The sequence below is a fragment of the Panthera pardus genome, unplaced genomic scaffold (genome assembly GCF_024362965.1).
Source record: "Panthera pardus isolate Hobbes unplaced genomic scaffold, ASM2436296v1 HiC_scaffold_6, whole genome shotgun sequence".
Taxonomy (NCBI): domain Eukaryota; kingdom Metazoa; phylum Chordata; class Mammalia; order Carnivora; family Felidae; genus Panthera; species Panthera pardus.
The window spans coordinates 24,127,490-24,150,397 of record NW_026526991.1 but is presented as its reverse complement, the minus strand read 5'-3'; the positions used below and the strand labels follow the sequence as shown (position 1 = coordinate 24,150,397).

The 22,908-nt window shown below is 40.0% G+C and overlaps 1 protein-coding gene across 2 annotated transcripts in view; it reads left to right on the top strand.

The window, feature by feature from the left end:
- Nucleotides 1-22,908, top strand: part of CFAP54 (cilia and flagella associated protein 54) — a 290,383-nt gene that overhangs the window by 253,432 nt on the left and 14,043 nt on the right. The window contains exons 65-68 of one of the 2 annotated variants that reach the window (XM_053894838.1): nucleotides 690-799; nucleotides 4,934-5,075; nucleotides 14,574-14,648; nucleotides 19,403-19,612. In XM_053894838.1, coding sequence (XP_053750813.1) covers nucleotides 690-799; nucleotides 4,934-5,075; nucleotides 14,574-14,648; nucleotides 19,403-19,564 — 489 coding nt within the window. In that variant the 3' untranslated portion in view covers nucleotides 19,565-19,612. Of the gene's footprint in view, nucleotides 1-689; nucleotides 800-4,933; nucleotides 5,076-14,573; nucleotides 14,649-19,402; nucleotides 19,613-22,908 lie in introns of those variants that run through there. The other variant, XM_019446503.2, reaches the window with a different exon arrangement.

Genomic DNA, 22,908 nt, shown 5'->3' with positions numbered 1-22,908 from the left:
AGTTTGATTATCAAAGAAACAGAGATAAATGCATGTACTTAATTAGTTGGTTTTGACTGGCAGCTCTGGGCCTCAGCTTTCTCATATCTAAAAGGAGGGACTTAGACCAGATCCTCTCTAAGGTTCTATGAGTCTCAAATTCTGTGAATTGGACCATAAGTAAGTGCTACAATATAAGGAATTCACTTTAAGGATTGTCAAAATTCAAACCACAGGGGGATTACCAGAGTATGAGTCATTAGGAGAAGTTCCATGTTAGAGGTGGGGACCAGAAAGTTGTGTGTAGGTTGAATAAACAGAAGAGTAAGGGAGCAGCATAAGTGATGCACAGAAGCAGCTATGACCACTGATGAGAAAGGTGCATATTGAGAAGCAACGAGAAACAAGGTTGGATATTCACCAGGTACACATTTCCAACTCGTAGAGGGCCTTCGCAGGTTGAGATTTAAACTTAATAATTGCAGTAAGAAATGACACTCTTCAAAAATAATATAATATTATTATCAAAGGGCATTTCTTTTCACCTCATAAACTTTGTACAATTCTTGCTCAAATCAGTCCTCTTTAAAGTGAGTTGAAAAACAATTGTTTTCTCTTTCAAAGAAAAACTTAAAAAATTTAATGATATTATTTTGAGGCAACGTGTAATTTTAGTGTCATATTTTATTCATGTCTTAATTTTCTTATAGGTTTTATTGTTGTATGCATATAACATGAGGCCTCAGAATATTTCAGATGCTGTGCCTAATAGCACTTACAGCGATATCTATGTTGGCTCTTTCTGGGTTCCACTGAACAGGCAAGTAATGATGGATTTCCTACAACTCTGCTAATATTTTCCTTACAACAGACTGTTTTAGTAATATTCAAGGTAAGTCACAGGAGAACTTTTAGAAGACATTTTTAGAAGAATCTTCCTTTTAATTAGAGGAGTATGATATTGCAGTGGTTAAGAGTATGAACTCTGAATCCAGCCTGCTTTGGGTCAAATGCCAATCATGCCCCTTATTCACTTTGCAAACTTGAGCTTGTTACTTAACCTCTCTGTGCTTCAGTCACCCCATCAATGAAGTGGGAATAAGAATAATAGTACTGAGGGTTGTGGAGAAACACTTCCTGACACTTCATAAAGATTTTATTTTTAAATTTTTTTTTTCAACGTTTTTTATTTATTTTTGGGACAGAGAGACAGAGCATGAACGGGGGAGGGGCAGAGAGAGAGGGAGACACAGAATCAGAAACAGGCTCCAGGCTCCGAGCCATCAGCCCAGAGCCTGACGCGGGGCTCGAACTCACGGACCGCGAGATCGTGACCTGGCTGAAGTCGGACGCTTAACCGACTGCGCCACCCAGGCGCCCCATAAAGATTTTAGAGAGTACAAGGATATATATTATATTTTGCCTATAATTTGGGGCACATTTTAAAAAATTTTTAATGCTTGTTTATTTTTGAAAGAGAGACAGAGCATGAGAGGGGAAGGGACAGAGAGAGAGGGAGACACAGAATCTGAAGCAGGCTCCAGGCTCTGAACTGTCAGCACAGAGCCTGGTGCAGGGCTCGAACTCACAAGCCTTGAGACCATGACCTGAGCTGAAGTTGGCTACTTAATCGACTGAGCCACCCAGGCACCCCTAATTTGAGGCATATTTAAAAAGTAACACGTGGCTCCGTATTGGGTTGCAAAATTATGGACAAACTCCACACCCTCCATTGTCCCACCCTTCCCTATTTTACATTGTTCCCCACATCAAAAGCCTCTGCTTCATCCAGGTTGTTTTCCTTTCTCTCCATCAAACAGGGCATGTCTCTAACTTTTGCTCATGCCTGGTTTATCTCTTCTCCTGTTTCACTTTACCAAATTCCTAGTTGGTTTTTAATTTTTTTCATTGCTTAGTTAATTTAGTTTTGATTCCATTGTTCACCGTCCTTGTGACCTCAACTCCATCGCCTCAGTTGTAAAATGGAAAGAATATCTACTCTGCCTGCCTTTCAGGGTTGTTGTTAAGATCAAGATAGACAACGTATGCATATCTTCTGAAAGGCCGAAAGCACTGGGCAAATGTCAAGTCTTGTTACTAACCCCTGTGTCTGTCAGTGTCAGCTCTTTGCCCTGTTAGGCACCTAGTAAGTGCTTAGCGAACAGAGACCTGGTTCTTCCCTGAAGAGCCTTGTTCATGCTCCAAGATTTTCATTTTGAAGGACTTCTTGGCCTTGCCATAAAAGAGAATAAAACAAGAGATGTTTCAAGAGCTGGCATATTTTCAACTATTCAGCCAATTTTCCTTTTTCCCTTTTTCCTTTTTTTTTTTTTTTTTTGAACTGGCAGAAAATCTAGGCACAGGACATATACCAGCACAGCTAAGCAACAAAGTTATGAAATTATATACTTGCTTTGTGTACATAAATATGGCAAGATATTTTTTTAGAATCACATGATGAAAATGATGATAATTTCTGCAGAGTGGAATGAAATCAAACTGACAGAATTCTTTTTTATTCCAAAAAGTTTGTAATTTGAATGTGTTTATGATCAGTGGTAGGTTTACTCAGGTTAGGGACATGAACCTGTCACTGAGGCCAACACAGAGGAGGGTGCCTGGCAGTGTCTCATCTAACCTGTCCCTTGGGGACACAGTGAAAGCTGCCCATTTCCCTCACCTAGGCTGGCATTGCTTGTATTCTTAGGAGGGCCAGGGTAAGATAGGTACGTGGGGAGTTGCTCTTGTTGACCATCTTTCAGAAGGCAAAGTAAGAATACAAGGGGTCAGAAAAAAATAAGCCAGAGAAGGAACCAGAATAGCCTTCAAATTGAGCAGTCCTCTTGAATCGTTCATTTCACGTCCTAATCTCCAAATTAAGTACTTACAAGGAAAAACATTTTAATTCTTGGCATTTTTCTATAGCAACAAAAGAAAAGATAGTGTTCTCAATACACACGCATAAATGTTTCTGTGTAGTTCTATCTAATTATGTTCTTCTAACCAAGATCCAGTTCCCTGCCTGCTGTCTCTGCCTTCAAGTCTCCTGCCATCCACATTTCTACTTCTGCCCGGGTCCTGCTTCCAGGCCCTGGCAGTCTGGGAGGGAGAGAGTGCCCGTGAGTCAGTAAATGAGAGCAGAGGCTGTGGGGAGCTGGTCTAGCCTGGATGAGATGATGGATGTTTGTGGGCCAATGTGGAAATTCAAAAGCTGGACTGAGCATTGACATGGACGGGGAGGTCAAGATGTGAATGGGCAAGATGTTGGGCAAATGGGGTCATGAGATGAACCTGAGATGCTAGGTCCTCTGATGCTGCTCCTTGATCAGGGGCCCAGCCACCACCACCCCCCCCACCCACCCCCACCCCCCCCCCCGCTACCTGCTTTTTACAGAGTTAGACCAGGACATTTGTTTTTGAAACAGATAGTACAGCTCTGGACATTCACTGACAATCTGAAACCCAAACATCAAAGAACAGTTTATCCTTCCTGCAATTCCATGTATCAGAAGAGGAAGCTACATTATTTTTGAAAGAGAAACGGGAATTATAAGAATTCTTTCTTGGGTATTAGAATGAAGAACAGTGTGTTAGAATATCATCTTTCTCTCATGTGGCTTCTCATGGTTAGGAATGTACATAGTTATGTCATTTCATCGGTACAAAATGCTGTGAAGTAGATGAAGCAGGTTTTATTATTCCAGTCTTGCAGTAGGAGGAATGTCAGGGTCAGAGAGGTTAGGTGGCTTGTGCAGGGTCTCATGGCTGATGTGTGTTGGAACCAAGCATGCTTCTCCCAGGTCCTTTGAGTCCTACCTGTTCTCTCTCCAGGGCATCAGGCAGCCTTTCCGCCATTCTTGGAGATGACCCCTTTTTTTTTTTTTAATGGATGTCTTCCAAGTGAACTTTTAATAACAGATCTTTACATTTTAACCATTGTCCTTTTTTTTATAAAAGAGTTTCTTAAACACACTATATAATTTCAGATCCTCTTATGTATAATTAAAGGTACTTTTTCACCTTCTATCATGGTCATCGAGTGTTATACCATGCTGCAGATGAGGACCCTGTGGAACATTGGAGAATTGACATTCCTGTGTATGTTTTTGATGTCAGTTTGACTTAATGGATAATTTACTTCTTTCTCATAAAAGTTTCCCTCCTTCCTTGGATGGAGACACCCACACTGACGCACGCACACATGCATGCATATATGTGCTGTATCCCATAGCATAGACTCACTGAAGGCCACACAGGTGGCTGTTTGCCTCCTTCAGCTGCTTCAAATGCTTTTCCTTCTCCTGACTCCACTCACCCATTTACCTCTGCCTTCAGAGTATCCACTGTTCACTGGCCTGTGGCCCCAGAAGCTTTCTGTCTTCAGCATAATTGCCGCTGTGTCCTGTGCCTTCCTCCTTGGTTTTTGCTTTTCCTTCTTTCTTGATCCTGCTCCCTGCCCTTTCACCCCTCCCCGCACAATATACTTCATTGTTATGGGCTCATTGATTGGCCTTTGCAAGCCATTGCTAACTTGCCATAATTCTTACCTTCAGGTCAGCAGGGCAGTCATGGCACAGCATTAAGATTTACATAGGAGCAAACCTTTTGTCATTGCCTGGACTTTCTTTGCTCACGTAAATGTTCATTTTTTTTTTTTTTCATCTTAAGCAGTATTTTGGATGTGTGCATTTCTGTCATTGTGCCTTTGCCAGTTTGTCATTTTAAATCTCTCAGAGTATATAACTAGGTCATAAATATTATACGGGTTAGAATTGTTTCTCTTTGCTCATGTTTCTTGAATGAAGGAATTATTGAATGAATGATGTTTGGGAATGCCAGAAACCCCGGTGTTAAATACCTGAGGACTAACTTTACACATATTACTGATTCTGGGAATAAACGAATGCCTTTCTTAGCTTTTCAAGTAAAATACATGTGCATCTGTTATTTTTAGGGTTATTTCAATTCATGAGAAACTATCTAATCTTACGCAAATAGCTGAAATATCATTGCCAACAACTCCTGAAATTACTTCAGATGAAAATGTATCCGAAATGCAAGAAATGGAAGAGAAACCAGTTGATAAGGAAATGGAAGTAAGTTATTAAAAATAATGGAAAATTGCATTGCTGTTGTAGCATAGATGTCATTTTATATAATTATTTAAGTGATTTTTTTTACTTCATCAAAGCACAACTATGTCACTAATCTTGAACTTTGTGGTTCTTCTGTTCTCCATTTCTCTATTTAGAGTATCAAATATAATCCAACTTTTTTGGACACATACGTAGTGCTTCCTTCGAAGCTTTTCTAAACATACCAATTATAAGAATGTGATGGTGAAAGAAAGCAAAGGCAATCTAGAGAAATCATTCAGATACCACTGTGAATCCCAAGAAATAATGCTCTGTAACTTTACATTATTCTTTTACTCTTTATTCTTAAGTGTACTGTTTCAATATTTTTATTATTTCAGAAATGTGTGAAGAAAAGTATCTTTCAGACTTTCTCTATGCATATATGTATTTTTTGAACAACAACAAAAAGACATTATCTTAATGGCGTATTATTAATTTGATCACACAGTTGGGTGGTTTTTGTGATGATTGATGTATGTGTCTGGAGAAGAGGGTCATTGAGGGTCATTTCTCTTCTACCCTTCCTGAGTTCTGAACCCATTGAGGAATGGGATATAGCAGATGGATAGTGGAAATCAAAATCTCAGCGTCATTAACTGAGAAAGCTGATTGATTGTCGAACATTGCTTTAGGACTGTGACCAAATGAGCTTAGTAGTATCTCACCCCTGAATGAGCCAGACTTGCCCACCTAGTCACACCTGTGTAACCACAGGATTCCCTAGTGTCCTTCTGCCCCTGCCAGGCTCACTGCAGGGAGGAGCAGAGACCAGCAGTCTTGTAGGCAGGGTGCCTCCAAAAATATAAACAAAGATTGCCCAGAAGAGGCTGAGCCCAGCATGTCCTTTTGCTTTTCCCAAACTTACTAATCAGTTAAGTCACTCCACTTTCCTGGCAGTAAATTAGTTTCAAGTCTGAAAGAAGCCAGAAGTGTTCCTCCTCTAGGAGTGGAGTGGCATTTCCTTACGCTCTATGGAAATGAGAGGAGCAGGAACATATTTGTTCTTCCCTAATCACTTGTCCTTTGAATTTCCATTTGCACATTAATCCACTTTCTTGAGTTATAGATTCTGTAGTTATTTTGGCCATTTTAAAAGTCAGATAGCTCTACAAGACTTACCGAAAAGGGACAGTCTCCTCCCGAACCTCTTCTCACTCTGCAGTCCTGCTTTGCAGAGGCAACCATTTTCAGCTCTTTCAGCTGTTTCTCTTGTTATTTACTTCCACGTGTATAATAATATGTAGTATCAGTCATGAAAAATGAGGCAGCAAACGGCCTTCAAATCCAAGTGCGTTAACTGGGGCCCTGTTCCATGTCCCCTCAGGCCTGCATCTAGGCTGGTAGCACATCCATCACGTGAAATATCACCAGTCACAGTAGCAGGAGGGAAGAAATGGGGCAAATCGCACATTGGCTCTTAAGGTTTCTGTCATATCACTTCCACTAATATTTCATTGTCCAAAGAAGTCACATCCTACAGGCTTGGGAGAAGGAAAACCAGAATTATTGATGAATAGAGCTATTAGCTACAAATAATTATTCTTTTTTCTTTTATGTATCAACTTGAGATAATATCTATTGATTTTGTTGTGGTATATAAGGGTTTAATTCACTTATACTTCTCCCCAACTTCTCCTTTCTCCTTTTCCCAAGTATTGTCATATGACAGATTTTGGTTAAGTCACTATTCAGTATTTACATTATCATGCCCCTGGAAACAATGTTCACAGCCAAGTCAAAGAATGTACTATGGTTATTTTCTTTTCTTGTATAAGCTTTGATTTTTCTTGTATTTTTTCTTTAACTTTCTTCTGATCATTACATCACAATTTTCATATGTTCATCCATAGATTTTCACCCAGTTGTTCATGCTTATCAAATAATATCTCAGTTCCTTTTTTTCTTCTTGAAAGCTCCCATCTTTCTGCTCTAGTTGAGGACTGTTTGCCCCCAATGCCTACAGCATACCTCTAAATCTGGGGCCTCCTTTTGCTGCTTTCCTGGTTGAATTCCCAGCCAGTTGGGGCCCAGCTCTGTTTCTCCTCTCTGTAAGTTTTTAGGATCTTTTCTTCATTTTTGATCTGCTGTATCTCATTCCTTAAATCACTTTTTGCTAGTTTAATATTCAATCACAATAACAAAACATTTTTAATTCTTTTTTTAAATTTTTAGTGTTTTTTTTTTTTTTGAGAGAGAGAGAGAGACACAATGAAAGCAGGGGAGTGGGAGGGGCAGAGAGAGAGAGAGAGAGAGAGAGAGAGAGAGAGAGAGAGAGAATCTGAAGCAGGTTTCAGGCTCTGAGCTGTCAGCATAGAGCCAATCACTGGGCTCAAACTCACAAACCGTGAGATCATGACCTGAGCCAAAGTCAGACTCTTAACCAACTGAGCCATGCAGGCACCCCAAAACATTTTTAATTCTTAAAGAAATGTATTGGTATACCTCTTTTTGTCCTATTTCTATTTTTTTCTTTTCTTTCTTTCTTTTTTTTTTTTTTTTTTTTTTTTTGCCATTCTAACCTTTTTTCCCCTTTTTTATTGAAGTGTAGTTGACATACATGTTATGTTAGTTTCAGGTGTAGGTTTAGCTCTTTATTTCCTCATCTATGCACTCATGTGAACGTGTAAAATTTGAGGACTCTCCTGATTCTCAGAGTGTACCTGTTGGCATTTTCAGTCTGAATTTACCAGTAGAGTGAGTGAATCCATTTTTCATTATTGTGAAAGCAACAAGTCCAGCTGTAAGAGGATTCATCAAGAACAGTTAGCCTTTGCAAAATGCCACTTTTCCACACTTGCCTTTCCTCTGCTCTGTGCCCGGATTTATCATAGAACTGATGTCTTAGATTTTGGGTTGCACATCCCAAAGTCTTTTCAGTGTCTTTGTAGGTTACGATATTAATTACCAGATGTTTCTTGATGTTACCTATATACTGAGCGCTTATAATAAATCTAATAGATCAGATATCTCAAACCCATGAGATTACTTACACTATAAAATAATAACATAACATACATATTTTCTTTGTTTCAAGTTTTCATTTAAATTCTAGTTGGTTAACATATAGTGTAGAATTTTTATCACTTTGATTCATCACTTACATATAACATCCAGTGCTCATAACAAGTGCCCTCTTTAACACCCATCACCTATTTAGCCCGTCCCCCCACCTCCCCTCCAGCAACCCACAGTTTGTTCTCTATAGTTCAGAGTCTCTCATGGTTTGCCCCCCTCTCTTTTTTTCCCCCTGCCCCTATGTTCATCTGTTTTGTTTCTTAAATTCCACATGTGAGTGAAATCATATGGTATTTGTCTTTCTCTGACCAACTTATTTCGCTTCACATAATACACTCTAGCTCCATCCATGGCTTTGCAAATGGCAAGATTTCATTCTTTTTGATGGCTGAGTAATATTCCACTAATATATATCACCTCTTCTTTATCCATTAATTAGTCAATGACCATTTGGGCTCTTCATAATTTGGCTATTGTTGATAATGATGCTATAAACTTTGGGGTAAATGTGCCTTTTCAAATCAGTATTTTTGTATCCTTTGGATAAATACCTAGTAGTGCAATTGTTGGGTTGTGGAGTAGTTCTATTTTTAGCTTTTTGAGGAACCTCCATACTGTTTTCCATAGTGGCTGCACCAGTTTGAATTCCCACCAATGGGGCAAGAGGGTTCCCCTTTCTCTGTATCCAAGCCAACACCTGTTGTTTCCTGTGTTGTTAATGTTAGCTATTCTGACAGGTGTGAGGTAGTATCTCATTGTGGTTTTGATTTGTATTTCCCTGACGATGAATGATGTGGAGCATCTCTTCTAACATATGTATTTTTTTTGCATATTATGTCTGTTTTCAGGAAGAACTCCATTCTCGTGTCATTTTTGCACTTCTTTTGTAGATCACTTAATTTGGTCACTTAGTTTTTTGGTCATAGTCCAGACATATCAGATTGCTGTCTTTGAGCCATAGTCTAGAATATTCTTTGCTGAAATTGTCCCTGAGTCCACTTCCATATAATCCATATATGAAAAACGATTATTTTCTCCTAAACCCATTCATCTTTGCAACTTCTATTGTCTGAAGCAGGAGGGTGAGCATCCATAAGAGCACGAAGTCTAGGTTGTGCTCTGCTACTCAGTTTCACTACCTAGGGTCAGTCACTTACCCTTATCTGGGACTAATGTTCCTCTCATCTCTAAAACTGATCATCTCACTAAAATAGTGCTCTGAGATGGAGAGCCACACCCCTTGGTTGGAAGGTGAGTCACCAGAATTTCTGTGGGGTCTGATGTGGGAATCAAATTTATTACAATGAGCCTGGCATTCTCAGTAAAGAGGTTGACTATGAATATAAGAAAATACCAAATAAATGGGGATAAGAGAGAGCATTTGAATGTAAGCAGAGGGAGGAATCCAGAGTCCCTTTAACCAGAGTTTGTGGCTTGCTTTCTTGTCCTGACTAGAATGGTATATGTCAGTGGATCAGTCCTTGAGTAAAACAGACTACTTTCAGTAATGATGTTCTGTGTATCTTTGAGTTTGTCTTGTTCCTTAACTTAGAAAATGTTTCTTCAGCTTTAAGGAGGGCATTTTTAAATATGTTACAGTTCTGTTGGTTCTCTATATAAGAGAATGTCATCAAATGGAAGACAAACTAATATCTGTTTAGATGAACTGGCAAACAGATTAGTTCAGAACACTTGAAAAGTTGAGAAAAAGAAGGAACATATAAAGTTTTCTTTTTTTTTTTTCCAGTATGCTAACTGGCACTTAAAAAAAAGGCAACCATATTCTGTGTTCTAACAAATCCCATTGACTAAATCTGCCAGTTTGTTGTCATGACAACCTTCACTTGGCACTAATTAGAAGTTAACTAGGACACTTGAAGAGATCGATTCTGGTCTGGAATTGGAAAGGATTTTATAACCTCTATAATCTATTATATTTATTTCTATCAAAGTATAGATTTTTGGTGGGTTATTAAATAGAAGGTACCAGAAAATGTACCTTTGGTTGATATGGGGGATAATGAATCTTACTCTCTTTCTTGTTCCTTTCCCTTTTTTACCACCTCCTCCCCCCCCCCACCCCCCGCCAAAGCCTATGGTCTGGAATAAGTTAAGAAATTCAGAACACAGATATTAATTTAAGATGTATCGAGAGGGCTACAGAACAGGTGTTCTAATCACTTCTGGCTTGAAAACCGTGTACGTCCTTCTAAAATGAACAAAGCTGGCTTAGAATGACTGAGTTATTTTAACCTGTCATTCATAGCTTTAGGAGTGTCTTCAGAGCTTACCAGGGACTTTAAGGCATATGAAAAATGCACACGATCCTGATTTTAAGAGAAAAACATCTTATTTGGAGTGATAGCATACTGATATGAAGAGCCTAAAATATGCTTACCAATTCACCTAAGGTTAGTTCAGCAAACATTTATGGGATGCCTGGATTGTACAAGGCAATTAAAATTAGTATACAGTCAACATATCCCAAATATCAAAGTACTATGAAAACAAAGAACAAAATGAAATTGAACATTAGCATCAATTCACAAATTCTTTTTGAGGAAATATTATATGCAAAATTTTTTCCAGGCTTGGGGAGGAGATAAGGACATGCAGAAATCAGTACAATTAGGTCTTTGTCATGGAGGAGATTAATCATTGTATGAGTATGGACGTAGGTACCCAGATGTCATTCATAATGAGCCTAGCCATTGGGTGGTCCTCTTTTAGCAAAATGTGTCATTCTAAGAAACATCAATCTGCTGTTCAAAACCATTGAAAATAATCTAAATCTTTATGGAGTCTCTCATAAGAACATTCAAGAGGGAATTCTTTCATAACACAAGGCAAAACTTCTTTTAAACCTTCTTTTCCCCAATTGTCATGTTCTTTAGTATCTCTCTGACATCTGCATGCAACCTTCCAACAAAATACCCCAAAACACCCTGTACTCTTACTGCATTGTTTTGAAGGTTATCTGTTTATGTGTCTCTTCATCTCTCTTTACTGTGACTTCCTTTGCTGGAGGTTTTGTTCATCATCTTATCTCTGATATTTAGCCCAGTGCCTGACACATAGTGCCTCTCCAGTACTCGCTTGGGGAGCTTCTAGTTGAAGACCTGTGGAGGGCACTCATAGCAGACTGAGGATACAGCAAGAGAAGGGGTGTGAAGTCATGGAAGTGAATGTTGCATTCAAGGGACGATGAGATGTCTGTTGTGATGGGAGAACAGGGTGAATGTAGTGGGAGATGCGGCTGAAGAGGTGGGTGGAATTAAGTGACTCCTCCTCTCTGACTCACCACATGGTGCTGTAAGAGTCTGTCTCTCCTTTTCTTCCCACTAGACCATCCATTGGCTCCTTAAGGGCTCTCTTTCTGTCTTGCTCATTACCAGTTCATGACACTTAGGCTGCATACGGTAGGTGCTGAATGAATAAATGGCGAGTGAACTTTGTTCTGTAGGCAAGGGCCATGAAAAGGCAGGGCTGGGTGTGGGGGTTAGGGGGAGGGGGCAGCACCTGGAAGGGCATCTCATGATCCACTCTGTGATTGGCTGACATAAACCGGTGGCATGTGAAGGAGGGATGAGGGAACCAAGAGTCTGGAGGATGGAAAACAATTTAGGAAGTTTTTTTCCATACAGTAGGTGAAAGAAGGTGAGGATTTCAACTAAGTCAGAGTTGGCATGGTTATTTTTGAAGTAACTCAGTAAACCATTCTCCATAGAATCGATAGATGCTCCTTTTTAAGGGAGAAATGGCAAAGATTGAACAAGGGTCACTCTGTGCCCTTCCAGCCCCCTGCCAACCACACACCCACACACCTCTGGCAGCTTTCTGCCCGGGCTGATGAGCTCGAGGCTTCACTTCTGTGGTAGAAAGGTCATGTGAGGCCTCCCACAACCTGATATCCAATCAGCCAATTTTCTATGTGTTTATGTGATTTACTGCAAATAATGCCAAAGAAATAGGATGTTGTTGAGGTGAAATTTCTGTTTGATAAATGTTGAGACAGGTAGTGGAAGGCATTTATCAGGTAATATTGCTGTCTTCATCTGTTATGTGAAATGATTAATGACGTACACAGTCTCATTTTGCTTGATAGCTCTTGATGAAATCATGACAGTAACCCATCATGGCTGTTATTGAAACCTTTCCTATAAGAAGGAAATGTATTTTAACCAGTCCTGACAACTCAATTAAAAATATAGAAATTAGATAAATATGAGAAGTGTAAGTGTGGAGACGAAAGGGTATCCCCTTTGTCTTAAAGTGGACGAAGAGCCTGGGAGGTTCCTCACAGGAAAGCTGTATTCCCCGATCAGTGCTAGTATCCTACTTGCCCTCCATCTTTTTTGGTCCCATTGAAGCTGGCCCACTTCTAGCCATGATCACTTCCTGTCCAAACAGTTTGAGTAACCTCCCGGCTAATTTCTCTTTCTCTTGTCTCTTCTCAGTCTAGTTCACCTTTAAAATATAGCCAGAATTATCTTTTTAAAGCAATTGGATCATTGTTTCCTTAGTCTGGTGCCTTTCGATTTCCTATGCAGTAAAATTCAAATTCGTAACTTTTACATGTCCTATTATAAGTGCACCTCTCCAGCCTTATTTCTCCTCACTCATACTGCCATGCTTCCTATACACACCTGTAGTAAAGACCATATCATATGTTTATGTTCCTTGAATATCCACTGTTCTGTTGCTTACATGCCTTCCTTCTCCTGGAATGTCCTTGTCCCCATTCTCTGTGAAATGCTATTACTCATTTAAGGCTCTGTTCTCACGACCTTCCCTCCAGGAAGTCTTCTCTGTTCCTTATAATTCCTCTGTCTCCCACCCCTAGGTTCCTATAACCTATTCCTGTCCATGCTCTGACCACATTCTACTTGGTATTTTATTTAGATGTGTCCAAATCTATTTTTCTCAGCCACTGTACACTTCGTGAGGGTAGGTTCTGTTTCCTCATCTTCGTGCTCCACAGCATCTTGAATATATTTGTTAAGTTGTATTCAATTAACTATAGCTTTGGAACTCTGGAATTTGATCTTTTCTATGTTCATGCATTTATTAAAACTTAAATGTAATATGACTTAGGGCTGTGAATTGCTTCTTTATTTCAAGGTTTTAATCATCACTGGTCAGTCATAATTTAAAAATTAATGTGGGGCGCCTGGGTGGCTCAGTCAGTCAAGTGTCTGACTTCGACTCAGGTCATGATCTCATGGTCCATGGGTTTGAGCCCTGCAATGGGCTCTGTGCTGACAGCTTGGAGCCTGGAGGCTGCTTCAGATTCTGTGTCTCTGTCTCTCTCTGCCCTTCCCCTGCCAGTGCTCTGTCTCTCTCTCTGGAAAATAATTGAACATTAAAAAATTATTTTAAAAATAAAAATTAATGGAACTTTCTCATTTCCATATTTCTGAATGCTGATACATTTATCTATTAAAGCTCTCATAAAAGTGAATTGTTGCTGGATGCTGGTCACATCACAAAGTAGGCATAGTTTATCTCCCACGGCCTTGTAAAGAAAGGCTACTTACACTAGCTCAAGTAAAGTAGGTGTGGTGGGAGGCAGTATGTGGCAGCATATAAGTAAGCTCATACATAAGGACTGGAAACCAAACACAATGGGCCTCACAGAAAATGGAACTGGTGAGTCGGGAGCCAAGCCTGCGCTTACTCGTAGGGTGGGGTGTAAGTTCTCATCCTGTTCCCTTCTCTTACTCATCTTTTCTTTTTTCTTTTTCCTTCTCTTATGCATCGTACGTCTAGTACAATGGCTGCCTTTTCCGAGTTCGTATCAGGACCTTCAGCTCATATAGTCAGGACTGACTGTAACTCTCTTCTCTTACCCTTCCTTACATGAAATGCTAGAGAATCTGATTGATTCACCACTGCTTATGGGTAGATCAGATGTCCACACATAAACATGGCTGTGTCCATACAGTAGGGGCTGTGGCAGTGTCATCAAAAATGGACAACGTACGATATTAACTCTTGCTTCCTTTTCATTTACTTTTTCCATTTTTTTTTCTCAATTCTCGGCTATTCTTCTTTGATTAAAATCCCTCTCTGGGGTCTGAATCTCTTCAACTCAGGGTTCTCTTCTCAGAAGAAAAGTGATTTTCCAAAACTTAATTCGGTGTGAATTACCTCACTTGTTATTCTTCTGTAACATATGAATTTTAACAATGAAGTCATGTATTGTTCATAATTAAGTCTTATCTGTTGTGATCATCCTGTATCTTTTTAAATAACCTTAATTATTTAAGGAACTGTGATCTCTGAGTCTCTGTAAGTTTTCTCCTGGGGAATTAGGGTTAGGCGATGATGCAAAAAAAAAAAAAAAAAAAAAAAAAAGACAAATGGAGTAAATAGTTTATAACTAAAATACAGTAGTTTACCAGTAAGTTCAACCTCACTATATTGTCTTCTTATTTCTAGAACATGATTATTGAATGTTGCTCTGAAATAATAAATCTATTTTTGACTGATAGAGATACAACACCATTGTCTGAGGTACGTATCTTTTGTAAAAATGTATCTGATTCTCTCGCAAGTATTATTGTTGCTATAGAAACAGAAATATAGAAAACAGCTATTATGAAAGTATCAAGGGCCTAACCCTCCTTAATTAATGTGAAAAAGTGATAAACATGAGTTTATAATAGCATGTTATTTTGGTTAAAAATACTCTTTGTTAAAAAATCAAGTACAGAGAATTATGAAGAAGATAATTTTAAAATAATTTCAAATGTACTATTCAGAGACTAACCAACTATGGGCATTCTCAAAGATATCTCCAGTGTTTTCCATGTAGAGAGAAACTTTAGAATTTTTACATCAATGGGATTATACTGTACATGTATTTGTAGCTTGTTTTTTTTTTCTCATTTAACAATAATGCTATGGAGATATTTTTATGTGAAAAGTCTACTTTGTCATGTTTAATGCCTGCATAAAAGTTTCTTTTGTGTATTTGTTGTCAGGCTCTATGTATACAACTAGATTTTTATTCATGGATCTTGAGGTTGGTGGATTCTTGTATATGCATATTTCACCCTTCTGTATTATCTCCTCAGAATTACTTCTTTAGGAGCAAGATTTTGGAGTAAAAAAGTATACATACTTTTTTATTATAGTAGGATATATAAAATATAAAATTTACACTTTTAGCCATTTCTAAGTATACCCTTCAGTGGCATTAAGTACATTCATAATGCTCTGCAGCCAATCCATCTCCAGAAATTTTCATCATTGCGGACACGTTGTACCCATTAAATAATAACTCCTCATTCTCTCTCCCCTGAGCTCCTGATAATCTCTGTTCTACTTTCTACTTCTAGTCTACTACTTGCCTATTCTAGATACCTTATCTACATGGAATCATACAATATTGCTCCTTTGTGGCTGGCTTATTCCTTTTAGCAGTGTTTTCAAAGTTCATCCTTGTTGTAGCATGTATCAGTATTTCATCCCTTTTTAAGGCTGAATAATATTCCATTCTGTGGATGTACCACATTTGTTTATCCATTCTTTTGTGGATGGTCATTTGAGTTGTTTCTATCTTTTGGCTGCTGTAAATAATGCTGTTATAAACATGGATGTGCAAGTATCTGTTTGAGGCCCCGCTTTTGATTCTTCTGGATATATACTCTCTCTCATCAGCAGTAATTGAGGGGGCCAGTTTACCACACATTCATCTACACATGCCCTCTTCCTCTTTCTAGCCCTCTCTCTTCCCCTTCTCCCTCTTTCTTGTCTTCCTCCTTCTCTTTTTCTAGCCATTCTAGGTATGATAAGTAAAAAAAAAAAAGACATTTTCAATTATTTTATATTTATTAATAATATGGTCAAATATAGTTTATATGTTTGTTGGCAGTCAGTGTTTCTCCTTTTGTAAAATAGTACTCACTCATTTAGTCAATCAACAATATTTAGAGTGAACTGTCTATGTGTCAGGAACCCCATTCTAGGTCCTGGAGAGCCAGCTGTGAACAAGCAGCAAGGACCTCACTCTCTTGGAGCTGACATATTTGTGGAGGGAAAGAGAAAATAATAGTAATAGATCAAGAAGCAGGGTAATTTCAGATTTTTTAAGTGTTATGAAAGAAAGAAAGAGTGATGTGTTAGAGTAGGGTCAGCAGACTACAGCCTGTGAGCTATATCTGGCCCACTGCCTGTTTCGTAAATGAAGTTTTATTGGCATACAGCATGCTCATTTGTTTATTTATGATCTATAGCTGCTATGAGCTACAGCAGCAGAGTTGGGTGGTTTTGACAGAAACCATATGGCACACAAAGCCTAAATTATTTATTTTCTGGCCCTTTCCAGAAAAAAAAAGTTTGCTAACCCCTGTGATAGAAAGTAACCGGGAATGGGCGACAGGTTAGGTAAGGTGGTCTGGGAAAACCTCTCTTAGGAGATGCCATTTGAGGTAAGACCTACACTGTGTTCCTCCCACTAGATCATCAGCTTCTTGGAGCAGGAGCAGTACTATCTTAATTTTTGAATACTCACAGTGCTTAGTACAGTGTATTGCTTGGTTACTGTTTCTTAAATTAAATTCCCCTAAGTTTTAAGTATCTGAAATTTAGCATTTGCCTTAATTTTTTTTTCATTTGGCCATTCATGTCCTTTTCCCATTTTTTAAATGGGAACCTAATTTTGTATTACAGAAATACATAGATTTACCATGGGAGACATTATAATAAAAATCAAGTTTAACCTAATTTTGTGCAAACTGTGGTTGAAAACAGGTCACAGAAAAAGGAGCTGTTATTTAAGATACATGATTTATTGCATTAACGGGCCTTAGCGTCTGACCGACCTGGGTTGGAATCCTAGCCTTGAGTGTTATTAGTTGTGTGACCCTAGACAAGTTATTTAGCCTCTCTAAGCCTCAGCGTTCTCATACTTGAAGCGGGGGTAATAATGCCAACCCTTCACAGCCGTGAGAACTAAAGGAAATCATATATGTTAAGTATCAGAAATAGAGCCTCACATAAATAAATGCTTAGTAATTATTAGCTCTTTAGGTGTCATCATCATTTTCATCCTCTACCATGGTCGTGCTTTCCGTGTGTGAATTCTTCATCCCTGAGTCAACTAATTTCAAACAGATGTTTAGGATGCAAATTTGTTTTGAAATATTGATAGAAAGGGGGAGTAATCGTGTTAAAGATTACTGGCTGGCTCAGTCAGTGCAGCCTGCGCCTCTTGATCTCGGGGTTGTAAGTTTGAGCCCCACATTGGATGTAGAGATTAATTAAGAAAAATCTTTTAAAAAGAGAGAGAGAGAGAGAGAGAGAGAGAGAAGGAAAGAACCAGGAACCATTTTCTTTGTCTGGGATGTAAACCACTATTGAACCCTGGAGGCATTAGGTCAGCCTGCAGGATCCTGACTTGAGGTCCCCACAGTGAAAGGGTCCACCAGTCCAGGAGAAGGGGCCCCCAATTGAACCCCATGCTAATACCTTCACTGAAAGCCAGCCTTACCTAGTAGTGCTTGGGGGAGGTGGGGCATGGGAGTGTCAGAGCTTGTTCCTAAAACCAAATTGTTAGACAAAGAAAATTACATGCCTTAGTGAAGCCATTTTTGTCACTGAGATGAGAGCCTGCTGTGCAATTCGGTTCCTTACTGAACATACGTGTTACAGTCGCCTTCGCCTGTACTGCGTCTTCCCGATTAAAACAAATATTGCCACACGCAGCCTGTGACAAAAACACAGAATAGCAAGAACATGGAGAAAAGAAACGAGTGCTCCATGCCAACCTTCTTAGCGAGTAATCACAGAATATAAATGACCGTTAGGTTTCATTTCTGGTGTATCAACAACAAAGCGATCCTTCCCTTGCCTACATAGGTTTAAATTATTGCAGTTTCCAAGTTGTCAGGTAAGACTCAAACATGATGCTAAAAATATGCTTTCTGTCCTTGCTGCGACTGACCAAGGGGAGGACTAAATCATTATATACAACTGTCTGCTCATCAGTAATTATTGAGTTCCAACTGCCCTCAGAGCATGGTGTAGTTACTTCTGTTGCTGCAAAAGCAGCATAGGTTAAAGTTCCTGGGTTTGGCTAAATCAAATATTTTCCTGTTGGTTCACATGATACAGATAAATTTACCATGTGTGTGTGCATGTGTGTGTGTGTGTGTGTGTGTGTGTGTGTGTGTGTACAGAACTGACCGGAGTCATACAGAATCAGTATGGAAGGAAATTCCTAGGAGCAGATCCTGGTTTGAAGGTGGAAAAGGTGATCCTAAGCCAAGAGAGATAAGACACATTGTATGAGAAGATTGCAAATTAGTTTTTCTTGGCTGCATAATTTGGTAGGAGTTCTTTTAGTTCAGGATTTCTAGCTAGACCTAGCATAGTGCCTGGCGAATAATAATGATAATCATCATTAAAATGCAAATGCGACTACTAGCAACAAGTTTTATCGAGCACATGGCCGGTGCAGTCACTGTCCGGTGTTTTACATATAGTATGTCATTGAATATTACAAGAACTCTGTGAAGTTGGTTACTATTATTATCCCCACATTAGAAATGAAGAAATTAAGCAGCATGTTCAGGATCCTGTACCTTGTAAGTGGAGGAGGCAGGAGTCAAATACAGTTCTGCTTAAATCCAGGAACTGCATGTTTTGCCAAACTACACCCAGAAAATGTTTCATTAGAATAGGGAGCATATGCTACAGGGAATTGAGGAGTGAGATGTGAGAGAGTGAAAGTTGCACCAGTACATGAATCTTCAGGAACGTTTGGGTGAGAAGTCTGGAGGGGTAGGAGACTGGCTGCGATAAGAGGAGAGAGCTAGCAGGGGTGGAGCCTGCCTTTCTAGAAGAGAAAAGGACAAATGATGGAGGCGGGGCCTTCGGGGAACATAAAGACCTTGACAGCACAAGTGAGAGAACTGACTGGGAACAGAGGTAAGACTCCTCTTTCTCTAGGTCTTGAGGTGGCAGATTAGGTGAGAGGGAGTGTGAGTAAGTATGTAAGAAAAGGGTGGGAGAAACTGGGGCAGTTCACACCCGGAGGTTTTCACACTCTCCTTGAAGTGGAGGCGAGTTTACCTTCTGTAGGGTGGGCAGGAGGCTGAGTGTCTGGTCTCCAAGGGAAAGATGAAGGTCTTGAGCGTTCACAGTCATTGGGTGTGAGGAGCGAGGAAGCTGACCAAGGACAAGAGGATTGAAGGCCACGCTGAGATTTAGAAGTCATACGTTCGTTAGAGAACCAGGCATCTTTGCTTGTGGGTTTTTTCTAGCCACCCTTGCCTTCCTGGACATGGAGTGGAAAATGCCAACGGCGGTCAAGGCAAGAGAAGAGTACTAGCGAGGCAGCTGACCGCATGCCAGAGGCTTGGTGGATTGCAGCAGCCATGAATTTACCTCATAATAGATCCCGAAACTCCTTCCTTCTACTCTGAGAAAGCACCAGGATGGCCTGATGTCTGCCATTGTTTCTCAAGCCCCAGCTGCACATAAAATAGTTTAATTATGCAATATGTTTTCTTAAATATAGCTTGAATTTAGTGTAAAAAAAATCCTTAATGACAGTTAAGTTCTAATGACTTCCACTGCATTGTTTATGTACCTCATGTGACTTCCTTTTCACACAGTTGAATTTAGTGTACACATGGTCTCTTATTTCTGATTCTTAAAATGATCATTTTTTAATGTTTGTGATTAGATATTGACATCAACCACATGGTGGCCACTAAAATGATCATTATCTTTCAGCAGGTTTGGGTAAGAAGTATAGGGAGGGTAGAAGAATAGGTAGAGGGAGACACAGAGTCAGATATATTAACCTCTCTTAGTTTAGTCATTAGCATCTTTCCTTTTATGTCTGAGGGTATTGATTCTATCATGTGGCCACCTATACCATATGACCCCTTATGATTTCATGGCCCCGGCCATCAGCTGGAGGATCATTCCACAATGCTAGCTAGCATCTTATCTTTTTCTGGGTTGTGTTAAATGGGAAATAACACATGTAATCTGTTAACCTAACTCAGACTGCCTTCTTGTTATCACTGCCTCTCAACCCCATGGTTTAGATCTCTGTGCTTAGTTTTTACCAAAATAAGTTCTAATGATGTGCTTCCATATTTGTCTCCCCTACTAGAGCAGATTGGGTCTTATATAGTAAGATTGGATCTTATTACATTTCTATTCTCACTGCCTTGCCCAATGCTGGTTCTCATGAAGGTGTTCAATAAATGCTTTGTTAAATCAATGAATGTTCTTGATACATCTTCCAGAGATCCCCCTGGGTTGCAATCTGGACATTATCAGTGACTCTGAGCTCATCAACTCCATGCATTTGAATAGTAGACATTTGTCAAGTGCTTTCTCTGTGCCAGACATTGGGCTAGACTTTGGGATACAAAAGTAAAAACCAGAGTCCCTGCCTTCAGTTTAGCAGGAGAAACAGACAAATACAGAAGTAATTACAATACAGGGTAAAACGGAGGCCTGGGGGCCAGACACCCCTCCCTCAGTAATAATATCAGTTAATATTCTGGTATTATCCTGGCATAATTCTGAAGGTGAGAAATTCCCTGTGGTGTCTTTTGAGAAGGGTTCAATAGTTCCCTATAAGAAATCAAGTTAGTAGAAGCTCCTGTGGCCCATGGTTAGGAGTTTTAATTACTTTGGAAAATGATCGGAAGGCAGTAGAGAATCCTTAGGTAGATATAAACATGATCAAGGGTGCCTGTGAAAGCCTTTTCCTCTGATTAGGAAGACCTTTGAAAGAAGAGGCAGTAAACCCAAGTCCTCATTTTGGCAGCAGACTCAGTGGTAAGAGCATGATTTTATGGCTTTGTTCATGGGGATGGAAAGAACAGAACAAATCCCAAAAGCCCTGGATACAAAAATAAAGACAATAGTTTTTTTGTTTTTTTGTTTTTTTTTTTAAAGTCAACTCAGTTACAAGCTGCAGCTGAGTACATGGCACCATGCTGGCTCCACTGGAGCACTCAGAAGTGAGAAAGACAAAGTCCTTGTCCCAAAGAGGCTGACAGTCTAGAAAGGAGGAGTAAGGCTAATGCTTAATGAAGACAAGAGCTGTGGCTTTAAAATGGATGATTGTTTTGCATAAAAGGGGGAGGAGGAGGGAAGAGGTAACGGAGCTTAAAAGACCCGCCCAAAGTCACCACAGCTGGTAACTGTCCCAGCCAAGACCGGCAGACTCCGGAGCCTGTGCCCGGACCATTATCGTGACACTGAAGCCAGCAGTGTCCCACTTTTTCAATTTGGGTGCTCTTGGCCTTTCAGAGGGAGGGGCTGGATCGAGGGAGAGTTAGAGTCAGCGTTTGGGAAGTGGTGCACGCGGTGGCTTGTGCACAGGCTTGCTTGGGAGCGCAGCTGCCTGGTTCCAAATCCCAGCCCAGCTCTGATATTTGCTAGTTGTGTAAACTTGGGAAAGTTGTTTAACCTCAAGGCTTCAGTTTCCCTATTTGTAAAATGAGAATAAAAATAGTACTTACCTCATAGGTTTGTTGTGTGGATTCGATGAGTCAATCCATGTAAACTCTCAGAACAGTGCCAGGCACAATCCTAAACAAAACATTGTTATCATCATCGAAGAGCTATCTGAGTTCCCTTGCAGTTAGTTCCCTTGCTCCCCTGTAAGTAGCGGAGCAGCTATAGTGGAAAGGCAACATGCCTGAGATGAAGCCTCTGAGTACATTCCCGAAAGAGAGGCTGAAAGAGAAGCTGCGGTAATTCCGGTGCTAGGAATGGCTGCATGCCTCACTTTTAACCACATACATTTCCCATTTTCATTGTTCCAGTTACTGCTGTTCTATAACAAAGCACCCCAAACTTAGTGGCATAAAACGACCACCATTTCACTAAAATGCGGGTCACATGTTTGCAAAGGACCTAACAGGACAATTGGTCTCCGCTCCATGATACCTGGGGCATCAGCTGGATAGACCTGAAGGTTGGGGATGATTCAGCTTCCGAGGGCTGGGATCCCCGAAGGCTCAAATGCGAGTTTGGTCTGGTGCTTGACGCTGGCTGTTGACTATGGGGCTGGGAACGCAGATTGGACTGTGGGCCGGAACATGACACGTGACCTCAGTGTGCCCGGTTGGGCCTCGGCGCAGTATAGTCTCTGGGTTTTAAGAACGAGCCTTCCAAAAGAATCAGGCAGAAGCTCTATCACTGTTTATGCCCTAGCTTTTAAAGTTACATAATGGCTTTTCCCTGCGAGTCCCAAATCCACCCAGATCCAAGATTGGACACAGATTCCACCTCCTGGTGGGAGGAGTGTTAATATCAAATTATAAGAAGGGCATGTGGGTCGGGAGCTATTGTTGCAACCATTTTGGGAAAATGCAATCTGCCACGACATCCAGTAAAGCTCTCCCAATTTGTGGGCCTCTTCCTACTCTGAACAGAGGCCGCTCCTGGCAACTTACTTAGGCAATTTTTAAAATTAGTCAGCAACTCTCCCCAGAGATGCTCAGTAACTGTCCTGAAGTTGCTGAGTGTGTTTATACCGGGGATAACCTAGGTGGGTTCTCAGAGCAGCCTTTGAAGTGATCTGGGAGGTTTTTCTGGATCGTAGGCGAGGTTATATAGTCCCAATTTATGTGGGAGAGCCTCTACTTCCCATTTTTTTAGGCTGTTAAATCCTAGAGGGTGATGCTAAGCTATTTAATTTCCTTCAGCTAATTTTATTACATTACCGTGTGCCTCTTGGTTTCTTTTTAGCATAACTTTCCAAATGGTGGCAATAACAATACTCTCTTTAAAA